Source organism: Eumetopias jubatus, unplaced genomic scaffold, assembly GCF_037043125.1.
Source record: "Eumetopias jubatus isolate StellerSeaLion01/CBP00866 unplaced genomic scaffold, mEumJub1_p1.0 scaffold_7, whole genome shotgun sequence".
In the NCBI taxonomy this organism is placed as follows: Eukaryota; Metazoa; Chordata; class Mammalia; order Carnivora; family Otariidae; genus Eumetopias; species Eumetopias jubatus.
Window position 1 is genome coordinate 116,597,841 of NW_028274813.1, and position 15,765 is coordinate 116,613,605.

At 46.1% G+C, this 15,765-nt stretch overlaps 1 protein-coding gene across 1 annotated transcript in view; it reads right to left on the bottom strand.

Annotated features, from left to right (window-relative positions):
* Window positions 1-15,765, bottom strand: part of LOC148163969 (synaptosomal-associated protein 47-like) — an 88,898-nt gene that overhangs the window by 49,504 nt on the left and 23,629 nt on the right. The window contains exon 5 of the mRNA XM_088025186.1: window positions 12,038-12,253. Coding sequence (XP_087881312.1) covers window positions 12,038-12,253 — 216 coding nt within the window. The remainder of the gene's footprint in view (window positions 1-12,037; window positions 12,254-15,765) is intronic.

The window sequence follows — 15,765 nt, forward strand, 5'->3', positions numbered from 1 at the left end:
GCTATTACACAGTGACTCCGACTCTCCCCCTAGCCCCTGACTGCCAACTTTACGTCCTGTCTTCATGGGTGTGACTACACCAAGGGCCCCATATAGTTAGAATCACACAGTATTTGTCTTTTTGGGATTGGTTTATTTAACTTACCGTAAAGTCCTCAAGATTTTATCCATGTTGTAGTATGTGTCAAAAATTTCTTCCTTTTTAAGGCCAAATATTATTCCATTGCATGGATATACCACTATTTGTGTATCCATTTTTCTGTTGATGGACATTTGTACTGTTTCCATCTTTTGGCTTTTGCAAATAGTGCTGCTATGAGCATGTGTTTACACGTTTTTGTGTGTGCAATATTTTCATTTCTTTGAGTATATACCTAAGAGTAGAATTTCAGGTTCATATGGTAATTCTATGTTTAACTGTTTAATCAGCCACCAAACTGTTTTCCACAGTAGCTGAACCATTTTACATTCCCACCGGTAATGTACGAGGGTTCCAATTTTTCCACACCCTTACCAAGAGTTGTTATTTTCTTTTTTTAAATTATTGTAGTCATTCTAATGAGTATGAAGTGATATTTCATTGTAGTTTTGGTGTGCATTTCCCTAATGACTACTGATGCTGGGTATCTTTTTGCATATTTGTTGGAAAAAAAAGTCTATTCAAGTTCTTTGCCCATCTTTAAATTGGGCTGTTTATATTTTTGTTGTTGTGTCCTAAGAGTTCTTTATATATTCTGGATATTAGACTCCTCAGATATATGATTTGCAAATATTTTGTTCCTTTCGCTTTCTTGATAGTGTCCTTTGATGCACAAAATTTTTATTTTTAATGAACTTAAATTTATATATTTTTTGTTGTTCATGCTTTTGGTATCATATCTAAGAAATTGTTCCATCTGCAAGATCGTGAAGGTTTACCTTTATGTTTTCTTCTAAGAGTTTTATTTTAGTACTTATATTCATATCATTGATCCACTGTAGTTAATTTTTGTGTATGATATGAGATAGGGAGCCAACTTTCTTCTTTGTATGGGGATATCCACTTTTACCAGCACCATTTGTTGAAAAAAATCATTTTTTCCTTATTGAATAGTCTTGGAACCCAGGTTGAAAGCCAATTGGCTGTAGTTGTAGAGGTTTATTTCCAGATCTTCAATCCTTTTGTTGGTCTGTATGTCTGTCTTTATGCTAGAATCACACGGTTTTAATTACTGTAGTTTTGTAGTGGGTTTTGAAATCAGGAAGTGTGAGTCCTCCAACTTTGTTCTTCTTCTTTAAATTTTTTTATTCTTATGTTAGTCACCACACATCATTATTTTTAATTTAAATTTTTTGTTATGTTAATCACCATACATCATTAGTTGGATGTAGTGTTCCATGATTCATTGTTTGTGCATAACACCCACTGCTCCACGCAGAACGTGCCCTCTTTAATACCCATCAACAGGATATCCCCTCCCCTCTAGAACCCTCAGTTTGTTTTTGAGAGTCCATCATATCTCATGGTTCATCTCCCCCTCCGATTTACTCCCCTTTATTCTTCCCCTCCTGCTATCTTCTTCTTTTTTTTTTCCTTAACATATATTGCATTATTTGTTTCAGAGGTACAGATCTGTTGACTGCTTTGGGAATTATGGACACTTTCACAGTATTAATTATTCCAGTCCATGAGCATAGTATGTATTTCCATTTGCTTGTGTCATCTTTAGTTTGTTTGTTTGTTTGTTTTAATCAAGGTCTGATAGTTTTCAGAGTACAAGTCTTTCATTTCCTTGGTTAAATTGATCCCTAAAGTATTTTATTATTTTTGGTACATCCGTAAATGGGATTTTTTTTCTAAATTTCTCTTGCTGCCACTTTGTTATGGGTGTTCATATTCTTAAACTACTTCTTGCTTCAGTTTTGGAAGGTTGGGTGTTTTGAGTATTTTGTCTATTTCATATAAGTTGTCCCATTTATTAGTGTAAAGTTGGGTATGATATCCCCTAAAAGGCTTTCCAGGGGATCTATGGTGATGCCTCCCTTTTTATTCCTGATATTGATAATGTGCATTTTCTTTGCTTTATTCTTTTTTTTTTAAGATTTTATTTATTTATTTGACAGAGAGCGAGAGGGCACAAGCAGGGGGAGCAGGAGAGGGAGAGGGAGAAGCAGCCTCCCCACAGAGCAGGGAGCCTGATGCGGGGGATCCGTGGGATCATGACCTGAGCCAAAGGCAGACGCTTAACCGACTGAACCACCCAGGCACCCTTCTTTGTTTTATTCTCGTTCATGTCTTGTAAGGGTTTAATATTTAAAAATGACTTCAAAGAACCAACGTTTGGCTTTGTTAATATTTTCTTTTCTTCTGTTTTCAGTTTCATTGATTTCTGCTTTTCCGTTCTTCTACTCTGGTTTTAATTTATAACTTTTCACAACAGAAGCTTAAATCACTGATTATAAACCTTTCTGAGAAGTTTTCAAATACATGCTTTGAGAAGTATAAATTTTCCTCGTGACTGCTCTATTTGCATCCTGCCATTTCCTGCATATTGTCTTGTTTCATTCACTTCCGATATTGTCCAATTCCCTTTATTTAGAATTGTACTTAATCTCCAAATATTTGAGAACTTTCTATTAGTCTTTTGTCATTAATTTCAGATTTCATTTCTTTGGGGACAGATGGTATACTTGAAATTTATTGAGACGTGTTATACTCTTTTCTTAAAGTCCTGAATATACTTTAAAAGAGTGTGCATTCAGCGGTTGGATGATGTTTCCATAAATATCAGTCAGGTTGAGTGGATTAAATAGTGTTTATATTCTTACTCATCATTTTTGTCTTCTTGCTGTGTTAATTATGGAGAGAAATTTGTTGAAATCTACAACTGTGTCTATTTCTCCTTTTAGTTTTGTTAAATTTTGCTTAATGAATTTTGAAATTGTGTTAGATATACATGTTTAGTATTAAGTCTTTTTGTCAAATTGACTCTCTTATTATTATGTATTGTCTGTCTTTATCCCTGGTAACACTCCCTGTCTTAGAGTTTATTTTCGGCACAATATGTCTTTTTTCCAGTCCCTTTGCTTTTGATGTTTGTGTCCTTATATTTCAGTGTCTCTTATAAACAAGACATAGCTGTGTCTTGGTGGTTTTTTCTTTAATCCAGGCTGACAGTCTGCCTTTAAATTAGAGGATTTAGTCTATTTACATTTAGTATAATTACTAATATGGTTGAGTCTAACTCCACCATCTTGATATTTTTCTTTTTTTAAAGATTTTATTTATTTATTAGAGAGAGAGAATGAGAGATAGAAAGCACGAGAGGGAAGAGGATCAGAGGGAGAAGCAGACTCCCTGCTGAGCAGGAAGCCTGATATGGCACTCAATCCCGGGACTCCAGGATCATGACCTGAGCCAAAGGCAGTTGCTTAACCAACTGAGCCACACAGGTGCCCTTGATATTTATTTTCTGTTGATAGCATTTGATCTTTGTTCCTTTGCTTTTCTTTTCCTGCTTCTTTTTTTTTTTTTTTTTTTTTTTTTTTTTTTTGCTACAAGGTAGATCTCTTTGTATTCATGGGTACGTTACAGTGGTGCCATCCACTGTGGTAGCCACTAGTCACATGTAGTTAAGTTGAAAATTCAGTCCCTCGTTATTTCAGCCACACTCTGGATGCCCAGTAGCCACACATGCTTGTTACCACGTTGGAAAGGAGAGATTACGGCAGAAAGTTCCAGATTGAGGTCAGGATTTATTTTGAGTCAGAATTACCCAGGGTCCAATGTGAAAAGGGCATCGTTCTAGTCAGGAGACATGTGTTCATGTTTTGTGTTTACTACTGATGGGCTTTGTGTCAGTAGGCCTACGAGACCCTGCTCTTAGCCTCAGTTTTCTTTTCTAAAACACACGGATAGTAATTCCTGCTCTTCCACTTCACGGAGTGCTTGTGGAAAAGAACACTACAAAATGGTTAACAGTTTTCAGGAAAACATTAAAACTCAGTTGACTGTGTTTCTGTGTTTTGTTTGGTCTTTTAGGTTACTGACGGAGCTGGAGTCCCCTTCTTGGTGGCCCTTTAGCTCCAAGCTTTGGAAGATGCCAGCAGAAACAACGCCCAAGGGGGGCACCTCAACGGCTAGTCCCAAAGCTCTTGGAAAAGAAGGGGTAGTGGTCCGAATTCCTGCTGTTATCTCCCAGGGAACAGCATCTCATGTTAAAGCAGGAAGTCTTACCATCCTTGTGTCCAGGTTGGAAATCCATGACTCGAGTTCTTTACTCATGCACAGATTTGAAAGAGAAGATATAGACGACATTACGGTTCACACACCTTATGAATTTAGAATCCAGAAACAGCCTCACAGAAGTAGGGCCAACTGATTTTTAACAAAGGTGCAAAAGCAATTCAATGGAGGAATGACAGCCTTTTCAACAAATGGTGCCAATGGAATATCTTTAAGGAAGAAAATAACCCTTTACTCTACACCCTCACAACTTAAACAAAAGTTAGTTCAAAACTAATCACAGACTTAAGTATAAAATGTAAAAATGTAAAACTTTTAGAAGAAAACAGGAAAAAGAAGCTTTGGAGCCAGGGCTTGGCGAAGACCAGAGTCCATGATTTTGTTAACACCAAAAGCATGATCCGTAAAAGAAACAAGTGGCAAACTGGACTTCATGGAAAGTAAAACCTTCTGCTTTATGAGAAACCCTGTTATAACAGTGGGAAGACAACTCTAGATGGGAAGAACATGTCTGCAAATAGCACATCGAACAAAGACCAGTTCCTGGGAAAGTAAACAATTACCAATACTCTACAGTTAAAAAAAAAGCTCATTTAGAAAATGTGCAGACACGAAGAGACATTTAACCAAAGAGGAATGTACACGTGGCAAATAAGCCTAGGAGAAGGTGTTCCACGCCACCAAGCACCAGGGAAATAGAAACTGAGACCACAATGAGCTATGATTACACGCCTGTCACAACGGCTAGGATAAAAAATAGCAACAACACTAAACGTTGGCAGGGGTGTAGGAAAACCATGCCTTTCATACATTGCTGGTGGGAAAACAGACATTCTGGAAAAAAATCTGAGTTTCTTAACAAATGAAACATAAACTCACTGTATGACTAAGCCATGAAATGAAAACTCATGTCCATACAAAAATCTACACACCTGTTCGCAGCAGTTTCTTTGTAATAGCCAAGACCCAGAATCAACCGAACTGTCACTTAACAGGTGACTGGAACAGTCTAGAAAACCATACTGTGGCCGTCTACACCATGGACTACTACTCAGCAACAAAAAGGAACAAAGTATTGATAGCGCAACAACCTGGATGGGTCTTAAGGGTATTACTCTGTGGAGTTTTGTATAATTCCATTTATACAATGTTGCCAAGATGACATGATTATAGAGATGCCGAACAGATTGGTGGTTACAGGGGTCAGTGGTGGTGGGAAGTGAGGTGGGGTGGGTGTGACTAGAAGCAGGTAGCATGACCAAAGTTTTGTATCTTGATTCCAACGATGGTTACAGAAAACTGCACATGTGATAAAATGACAGAATTATACATGCACTAAGCCAATGCCAATGTCCTGATTTTGATGTTCTACAGTTACCTAAGATATTATCACTGGGGCAGCTCGTGAGGGGTGCACAAGCCCTCTGTACTCTATTTGCAACATCCTGTGAATCTCTATTATTTCAAAATGAAAAGTTAAGAAAAAAAAAGCAAACAAAAACCACACAGACAGGGAGAAGATATATGCAATGCGGACAACTGACAAGAATTAATATACAGAAAATATAAATGGCTCTGAGAAGAGAACACACAAACAACCTGTGTACTTAGAATATGAACAGATGAATGGATAACAAATATATAAAAAGATGCTCAATGGGGCGCCTGGGTGGCTCAGATGGTTGAGCCATCTGCCTTTGGCTCAGGTCATGGTCCTGGGGTCCTGGGATCAAGTCCCGCATTGGGTTCCCTGCTCCTTGGGAGCCTACTTCTGCCTCTCTCTCTCTCTCTCTTTCTCTCATGAATAAATAAAAATCTAAAAAAAAAAGATGCTCAATGTTTTAATGTAACAATTTAATCATTTTATTACAAATTAAAACAGAATGAAGTAGCACTCACAGCCCTATATAGACTGGCAAAATTCAGAAAGTCACATGACATCAAACGTTGGGGATTTTATGGAGCAACAGAAACTCTTATACCATCCTGGCAGGAGTGCACACGTAACATAACTATTTTGGTGAGCAATACGGGTATCTTAAAGTTTGAGCTAACCCTAAAACTAGGCAATTTCCCCGCAGGCCTAGGTGTGTACCCAACATGGTAAGCACAAAAATATTCACTGTGGCATTGTTTTTAATATCATAAAAATAACATCATAAATGTTCTTCAGAAGAATAGACAAGTCATTTTAGTATAAACTAGTTAAATTTACTGAGCGCTTACCACGTGCCAGACACTATGCTAGGTGCCATGACATAACACTGAACTAAATAGATGAAGATCCCTATCTTCACGGAGCTTACATTGTAGCAGATGAAGACAGACACTAAATAAGCCCTTAAAATATATGCAGCCAACGTGTGGTCATGGCATTTAGAACAAAGGCATCACTATGATTCAATGGGGTCGAGAACTGTTTCATCAATTAATGGTGTCCAAGAAACTGAATATGCTTGGGAAAAAAATGAACCTTGAGGCCGTTAACCAAATGGTGGAGTAGGAAGTTCTGGAGGTCAACCCCCAACTGATATAGCCAGTAAACCAGAAAAAATTGATCAGAATCAACTGTTTCCACACTCTGGAACCTGACTGGACACACAGCAAGCAGAAGAGCACTAAGTGAAAGCGGAGAGCTGGTCCCAGGTGGAAGAGTGACACAGGCAAGCAGCTGCCACCACCCATCCCTCGGGCCTGCTGTGCTGACCTCGTGACCTGGGCTCCAGAACCAGGCTAGGGCCAGGGGTGGCGGTAGAAAGACTGCCCTCAAAAAGTCTGGGTTGCATATTTTGCACATTTAGGTCTCAGCTCTCTCAGGCTTTAGGGTTGCCTTGCTGGCATCTGTCAGTGATTTCAAGAGCTAGGAACACCTTTGCTTTTCCTTCCATTTTTGGAGCCAGAAACTTAAGGAAATCTCTGTCAGTTCACTGTGGTCTGACCACATATAACAGAACAGAAACATCAGCGACCACACACAACAAGGGTTATACACTTTGCAAAAACAGTTCGGAAAAGTTACAGACAGATGACTGTAGCCCCAAACAAGCACAAACCAGCAATCCCTGAGGAGTGGGAGAACCTGATTTCTAAAGTTACCACATTAAGATACTCAGAATGCCTAATTCTCATTAAAAAAAAAAAGCCAAAGCAAACAAAGAAATGAGAAGATATGGCCCATTCTCATGAAACAAAGAATTGGACAGAAACAATCCCAGAAGAAATACAGACATTGGAATTATCTTAAATGTGTTCAAAGAGCTAAAGGAATTTATGGACAAATAATTAAAGGAAATCAGGAAATGATATATGAACAAAATGAGATTAATAAAAAGACGGAAATTATGAAAAGGAACCCACAAAACTTCTGGAGCTGAAAAGCAAGTTAAAAAAAAAAAAAACCTCACTAGAGGTTTCCAACAACATACTTAAGCAGGCGGAAGACAGGATCAACAAACTTGAGATAAGGCAATTGAAATTACCCAGTTGGAGAGGGGAAAAAAAAAGAGAATGAAAATGAACAGGGCCGGGGCACCTGGGTCGTTCAGTCATTAAGCATCTGCCTTCGGCTCAGGTCATGATCCCAGGGTCCTGGGATTGAGCCCCGCATCGGGCTCCCTCCTCCGTGGGAAGCCTGTTTCTCCCTCTCCCAATCCCCCTGCTTGTGTTCCCTCCTTGGCTGTGTCTCTGTCAACCAAATAAATAAAATCTTAAAAAAAAAAGAAAAACTTAAAAAAGAAAAAAAGAAAATGAACAGGGCCTAAGGAACGTGTGGGACAACATAAAGCATACCGATATATGCATCGTAAAGAGAAGAGAGAGATTTGAAAAAATAATGCCTAAAAACTTCCCAAACCTGCGGTATCTGGATGGCTCAGTCGATTGGGAATCCAACTCTTGATTTCAGCTCAGGTCATGATCTCAGTGTTATGAGATCCAGCCCCACATCAGCCTCTGTGCTCAGCACGGAGTCTGCTGTGCCTCTCCCGGTGCACACACACACACACGTCTGCATAGGCTCTCTCAAATAAATCTTTAAAAACAAAAAAATAAAAAAAAACCCAAAACACTTCCCAAACTTGATGCAAGGCATGAGTACACACACCTAGCAAGCTTAATAAACTCCAAGCAGGATAAACCCAGAGGTCAACACTGAGACAGATTATAGGCAAACTGGTGAAACTTAAAGATAAAATCTTTGATAAGACAAACAGCCACTTTCTCATCAGACACCCCTAACGTCAGAAGGCAGTGGGATGACATATTTAAAAAGCTGTCAACCAGGATTTCTACATCCAGGAAATGATCCTTCAAGAATGAAGTTAAGACTCCTCCTTCTTTATAACTTCAAAACAGATGGGAGGCACGTGGGGAGGGACTCATCTGCCCAACTCCAGCAGATCCTGTCCAGAACTGAGCTGAGGGGTTTAACGGGGGACAATGAGGGGGACTTAGAGCCGTACTGTGGGGAAATGAAATGTGTGTCCTGGATTTGAGTGTAGAGAGGAAAACCTTGGTCCAAATCCAAGACACACCATATCCCTACCAGCATGTTTGGGCAAGTGGTGCTCCAGGCTCTTGATTGGAGGCAAGGTGAGTCACAGCGCTTAACACAGGGGGTCACTGTGGGGTGTAAATGAGGTGACACATACTGGCTGTAGCTGTGAATAATCATCTGGCATCAACACACATTCCTGTAGCCACATCTGTTCATCCTCCATGCACTGCCCCTCCTCTTCACCTGCATATGCCTCCAACACCCCACATCCTTCACATGTGTCTGAGGAGAGGCCAGGGGCATTGACTTTCATGGATTTTAGGTTGAAGTAGAGCATTTCAGGATGATGGGGGTTCCGTGGAGGGAGGAGGCAGGGCTTTCCCGAAACGTGTCTTCTGTGATCGATGACCACCGAGCTGCCTGGCTGTAGCCTACAGGATCGCACCTACACTGCAGGAGGCCCGTGTGAACCTCATCGACCTCAAATTATGTAACCCAGTGGTACAACGGGTGCATTCGTTCAATGTGTGTGTGCAGGGTACCCTGAAGGCAAGATCGACACCTGCCAGGTAACTTCCCTTGGGCGCCCCTTTCCCTGCCAACACCTCTTTTGTGAATCCCTGAACTCCTCTCCCTCCAGGGCCTTGCTTCAGTGACCCTTTCCCTGGCCCCATCTTTTTTTTTTCTTAAAGATTTTATTTATTTGAGAGAGAGAATGAGATAGAGAGCATGAGAGGGGAGAGGGTCAGAGGGAGCAGACTCCCCGCTGAGCAGGGAGCCCAATGCGGGACTCGATCCCGGGACTCCAGGATCATGACCTGAGGCGAAGGCAGTCGCTTAACCAACTGAGCCACCCAGGTGCCCACCCTGGTCCCATCTTGTAGCAGTGAGGATGGGAGGTGATACCTGGGGCCCCTACAAAGAACCAGTCACCACACAGAGAGCTTTATCCCACCGTGACACAGAGATCATATCACCCGAACACAACCCTTGAAGAGAATGCTTACCTCTCCTCACCAGAATACAAAACCTTTCAATCCACTTGTACACACATGCCCATGCATGCATACAGCCTCATACGTGGACACATGGGTCACTTATCTTCCCTCCTCACTGCAAGGAGACCCGTGACAATCCATCCCCTTCTCACATCCACCTGAAGCTGTTGATACCAACTCAAAGTTTACCACCACCACTTGTGTTCATGGCAGCAAGAAGACATGTGACTGAACAAACTGTCCTTCCAGAGCCTATGGCCCTCCTGAGCAGGGGAAAAGTGGCCCAGAGAGTGACTTCTGTGTCCTTCTGGGCAGGGGGACAGCGGCGGGCCTCTCATGTGCAGAGACAACGTGGCCAACACCTATGTAGTCGTGGGAGTCACAAGCTGGGGGGTAGGCTGTGCCCGAACTAAGCGCCCCGGAGTCTACATGGCCACCTGGCCCTATCTGAACTGGACTGCTTCCAAGATCGGGTCTAATGCCTTGCACATGGCTCAATCACCCACCCCTCCCCATCCAACTTCTCAAGCAATCCCGGCTAGACAACCCTCTGCCCGCCCTTCTGCTCGCCCTCCTTGGTACTTCCAATGCCCTCCTCGACCTCCTCCCAGCCCCCCTGCATCTCGACCTCGACCCAAACCCCTGGCCCCAACCCCACCCCCTCCCCCACCTATCACTAAAGCTCCCCAAGTACTTTCTTTTGCCAAGCGACTACAGCAACTCACAGAGATCTTGAAGGGGAAGACCTTTTCTAATGCAAAGGGGTATTAGGAAATGGAGACCACAGATCTCCCAGAACAGACCGCCGCCTCCTGATCCAACCCCACTCCCAACAGACCCAGTGAGCCCTTTACTCCCAAGAAAACAAAGATGAAATAAATACATATAAATATAGGTATATAATTCTTTCTGGACTTCTTCCTACCTGCCCTCCCCGACTCAATCCAAACCCTCCCCCAGCATATCTGTCCTCCCTCTGTCACCCTCCAACAAGGTGGAATTGCTTGTGTGTCAGGGGTCATTGTGGTTTCCTAAATCTTGATTTTTGAAGTTGGAACAAGGCGATCTGGGGTGACAAGCCAGGTATGGTCTGGATCTCACACTCAGAGTCTCTGCTTATTAAATCAGTGCAGGTGGGCCCTACAGCACTTCTGTGAGGTGAGCTGACTCAGAAGGAGGGGTGTGGGTCTGAGTCCATTGGAAGAATGACCCCAGTCTGAAGTTTTGTACCGTGGCCATCTGATGCTCAGTCCACATGGCCAACCCCAGGCAGGAGTCTGCCCTCAACCAGAATTGCTTATGTCCATCTGTGAATTCCTGAGAAAGAGATCTCGATGGCCTCAGGTCAACTGCCTACTCTGGTCAGGGCCCAGATCAAGCCTAAATGCTGGATTAGCCACTTGAGGATTAAAGATGGCAGGCTCCAGAAAGAAACCCCCGGGCTCCTGGCTGGGCAGTTGCTGCAACAAGCAACAGTCTCATACCTGTTCACCTGTTCACTGTGTGCACGTTTCAAGTGCAAGATGGTCCTATGTTCTGGTTGCAAAGACAGATGGCAGAGGGTACAGGAGCATGAGGGAGGAACTTTGGGTGAGGAAGACCAAGGACGCTGTCTTTTCCTGCTGGGGCTGCAACAGGGACTGATGAAGCAGGCATGAGTATTTTCAGGATTCGTCAGTCTGTCTGGGTTCAAACACACCCCCTGCTTTACCCTCATCAGCTATGTGGCCACAGGACCCAGAGTTCCCTGACGGTACCGCTGCTCAGGTAGGGCTGAGCCTTGTTGACCCAGGTACCCTCATCTCATGACCCGTGTATGGCAAGCGGTAGGTGGTTGGTGAGCACAGCGAGGGGCTGCCCCTTCCATCTCCCCCTGGAGCAGAGGGACCTGCTCCAAAGCCAAACCCAGACCTAAACTCCAGGCTCGAAGACCGTCAACAGCTGGCGCTCCGACATCCACCTCGCAAGGCCTCTCTCATTCGACCAACATCTTTTGGGCACCCGACACATCTGGGAACCAACCTTCCCCGTCAGGCTGCACTGCCCTCCCCCCACACCGCGGAATGAACCCAGCGATCCGTGCTTCTCCCGCCCGGGGCCCAAGGACGGTGGATCCCAAGGCTGGGCCTGCCACCTGAGGGAAACGAGGTGCGACCCCGGACTCCCCCGGTGGGCCCGCCGGCGGCCAGCCATGTCCCCGTCGGCGCCCGTCCCCCGCCCCACCCCGCCCCGGTCCCCCGTCCCGCTCCGCCCCGGTCCCGCCCCGCCCCGGTCCCGCCCCGGAGCCCTCCGCCCAGCCGGGTTCTCTGGGCGCCGCACTCCGCTTCCGGCTCCGTTCGCGTCCTCGCAGCTGCTAGGCAACCGCACAAGGACCCGCAGGAGGGCTGCCCGGCCCGAGGCCTGAAGGACCCCTCCGCGGTACGGGCTGGCTAGCGCGGTGCCGGGAGGGAGGGCGGGAGGTGCCCGGGATGGCCAGGCCTGGGTAGGGCTGCTTGGCCGCTGGGTCGGCGGGCGGCGGGCGGGCCTCCTGCGGTGCTGAGGGGCGGGGACACGGGTAAACAGAGCTGGGCCGTGTTTCCCTCTTTGGTGTAGGCATTTGTAGTTTGTGGCCTTTTCGTGTCTTCTTTAGTAAAATACTTAGAAATCCCAGGGCGCCTGGGTGGCTCAGTCTGTTAAGCCTCGGACTTCAGCTCAGGTCAGGATCTCCAGGTCCAGGGCCGGAGCCCCGCCGGGCTCCCAGGTCAGTGGAGAGCCTGCTTCTCCCTCTCCCCTGCCCCTCCCCCTGCTCACTCTCTATTTCAAATACATAAAAATCTTTAAAAAATATTTAGACATCCTGCACTTGAAAGTTTCCTCAGTTATCAGTGGCTGTATGAAGCAAAGACTAAAAGTACACATGAAAAGTGTAAAAACAAATTTGCATTTGGTTTGGTTGAATAACTTGCTCCTGATTATGTCCTCATCAAGGACGCGCAAGTCCTGTGCTGCATTATTTGGTTGTCACTTTCGGTTTTGTTAAATAGCCAAGGCCCTTGTAACTCTTACCACGTGCTGTCGGGATGGGTCACTATGTCTATGTCTGAAAATCTCTATATGAAGCACTAAAGTAGGATAAGAAATTACAGCAGCACCATTTTGATGAGTCCAAATGTACATATTCCCCCTAAAGGCCCAGCTGGAGGAAGCTGCACATCCTTGCCATTATGGGGCTCCACAGACTCGCTGGGGTACCCTTCAATGAAACAGCTGCGAGCACTGATTGCTGTGCAAGTCAGCATCCCCAGTTTGCAATCAGTCCAAACGTGGAAATCTACCACCACGCAACGATTTTCAGGGGTGTGCCCCCTCCTTTCAGAAGGTGAATTTGTTGTGGAGGTCGGACCTCCACTGGCTTGTAGGGTCCTGGACACACAAAACTGGTTGATCACTGCATACTGCACACACACGTCCCACACAGGGATGTACCCAGGGATCTGTACAGCGAGAAGTTCAGAAGAAGCCTGGTTTCAGGAGCGGGCAGTTGGGGGTACGTGGAATCTATCCATTTCCAAGCCTGTACTAACTCAAATGTACCTATTTCCTTTGAAGGCTGAGCTGGAGGAGAGTGGGCTTCCTTGGCCAGTGCAGCGGATTAAATGTTAGATAACATGTTATCTCCGTATAGTAGACACCTGTGAGGACTGACGAAGCTGGGGATCGAACAGGCAGACGGTCCTGGGGCTGATAGTCACATTAAAACTGCTGCCAAAGAAATAGTTGTGGGGCTTTGATCCCAACAGCCAGGTGACCAGCAGATGGGTTGGGACCAGGTTGTCCTCCACAGGCCTGAGAGACCCCAGCTGACATTGGCAGGCTGGGGAGGTACCTACCGCTTATGCACAAAATATGGAGGTCCAGATAGGCAGGAACCTGGAACAGGGCAAGAATCCTGAAAGGCTGGGTCTTGGGAGGGGGCTCTTGGGCCCACAAGAACTTACCCTATCCAACAAAAATGTGCTTTGAGACTGAAGGAGAGTGAACTGCCTTTCCAGGACCGAGACGACTTGGGCTGCAGGAGTAATCCTCATGGGTACACCTGGGAGCTTTAATTACAGGTAAGCCCTAGAACCTAAGGCAACCATTCTGAATGGGACTGAGCTGTGCAGATTGAAAACTGAGACTCAGAAATATTTTAGGGGGATGAACTTTCCATGGAACGGAGACTATGCACATGGTTGGGAACAAGGAAACTCCAGGCCAGGGAAAAAGAAGAAAGGGGTTAAAGTTCAGGGTTTTGGTTACAGTTTTGGATAGCATCAGGGATAGGATTTATGGTTTGGGGGTAGGATTTAATGTTAGGGTACGGGTTAGGGTATGGTTTAGGGTACGGGTTAGGGTTAGGCTACAGGCTAGTGTACGGGTTAGGATTAGGGTATGGGTTAGGGTTAAGGTACGGGTTAGGGTACGGGTTGGGGTACGGGTTAGGGGTTAGGGGTTAGGTGACGGGTACGGGTTAGCGTTAGGGTATGGGTTAGCGTTAGGGTACGAGTTAGGGTTAGGGTACGGGTTAGGGTTACAGTATGGGTTAGGGTTAGGGTACGGGTTAGTCTCTGGAGCGAGACTTGTGGGAATAAAGCAGTCAGGAGCCCACCTAGGGTTGGAGTTAGGGCCTAGGGGCATGGCAGGTAGAGCTCTCCTGCTCTCAATGCTTTCAGAAGTGTCAAATGGTGCATTTTGCTTTATGGTGTCAGTCTGTGTCCTCCTGTAATGCTCAGGTGGCCCAAATCCCTGGGGCATGGAGCCAGGGACCTAGGGAGAGACCTCTCAGAAGCCACGTGATGGTTAGGGTTAGGGCCCAGGTGCACGGCACCCCTGGTCTGCGGGAACTGTGGCGAGCTTGGGATGGGCAGTGTGTCTTGAGGGCGGGAGTCAGGTTGAGTGTCAGGCTCAGGGTTTGCCTCCAGGCGGTGCAGAAAGTTCAGTTTCGCCGGGATGGGCATTCAGAGTTCTGCTCTGAGCGTTTCCCAGAGTTCCCAGTGGTGTGGTTTCCTTCTGGGTGGCAGCCCGAATCCCTTGATAATGCTCGGCTGTCCCGAATACCTGGTGCTATGGAGCAAGGCTCTGGGGAGAGACGCTCAGAAGCCAACCTAGGGTTAGGCTTAGGGCTTAGGGGCATGACAGGCCTTATGTGCTGGTGCTGTGAATGGCCTCAGTGGTCTGAGTTGAGGCCATGGGTCGGGGGGGACTGTCAGGCTCAAGGACTGCGGCCTGGGCACGCTGAAGTCGGGGTTCATTGGGATGGACCGGCACAGTTCTCCTGCTTGGAATGCTTACTGGAGTTCCCCATGGCACGTTTTCCTTTTTAGTGGCAGGCTGAGTCCTCTGGCCCTGGTCAGGTGTCTGAAGTCCCTGGGGCTTTGGAGCCAGGCTCTGGAGACAGACCGCTCAGAAGCCAACCTAGGGTGAGCCTTAGGGCTGAGGGGCATGACAGGCCTGATGTGCCGGCACTGTGATGAGCTTCCCTGGTCTGGCTGAGGCTGTGGCTCGGGGGGGAGTGTCAGGCTCAGGGATTGCAGTGTGGGCACGTTGAACTTGGGTTTTGTTGGGATGGACCAGCACAGTTCTCCTGCTCGGAATGCTTACCGGAGTTCCCAATGGCACGTTTTCCTTTGAGGTGGCAGGTTGAGTCCTCTGATACTTGTCAGGTGTCCCAAATCCCTGTGGCTTTGGAGCTAGTTCTAGGGACAGAGCGCTCAGAAGCCAACCTAGGGTGAGGCTTAGGGCTTAGGGGCACGACAGGCCTGATGTGCCAACGCTGTGATGAGTTTCCTGGGGACTGAGTTGAGGCTGTGGGTCAGGGGGGAGTATCAGGCTAAGGGATTGCGGCCTGGGAACATTGAGATCGGGGTTCGTTGGGATGGACCGGCACAGTTCTCCTGCTCGGAATGCTTACCGGAGTTTCCAATGGCACGTTTTCCATTTTAGTGTCAGGTTGTGTCCTCTTGCACTGGTCAGGTGTCCCCAGTCCCTAGGGCTTTGGAGCCAGGCCCCTTGGGGGACAGACCCTT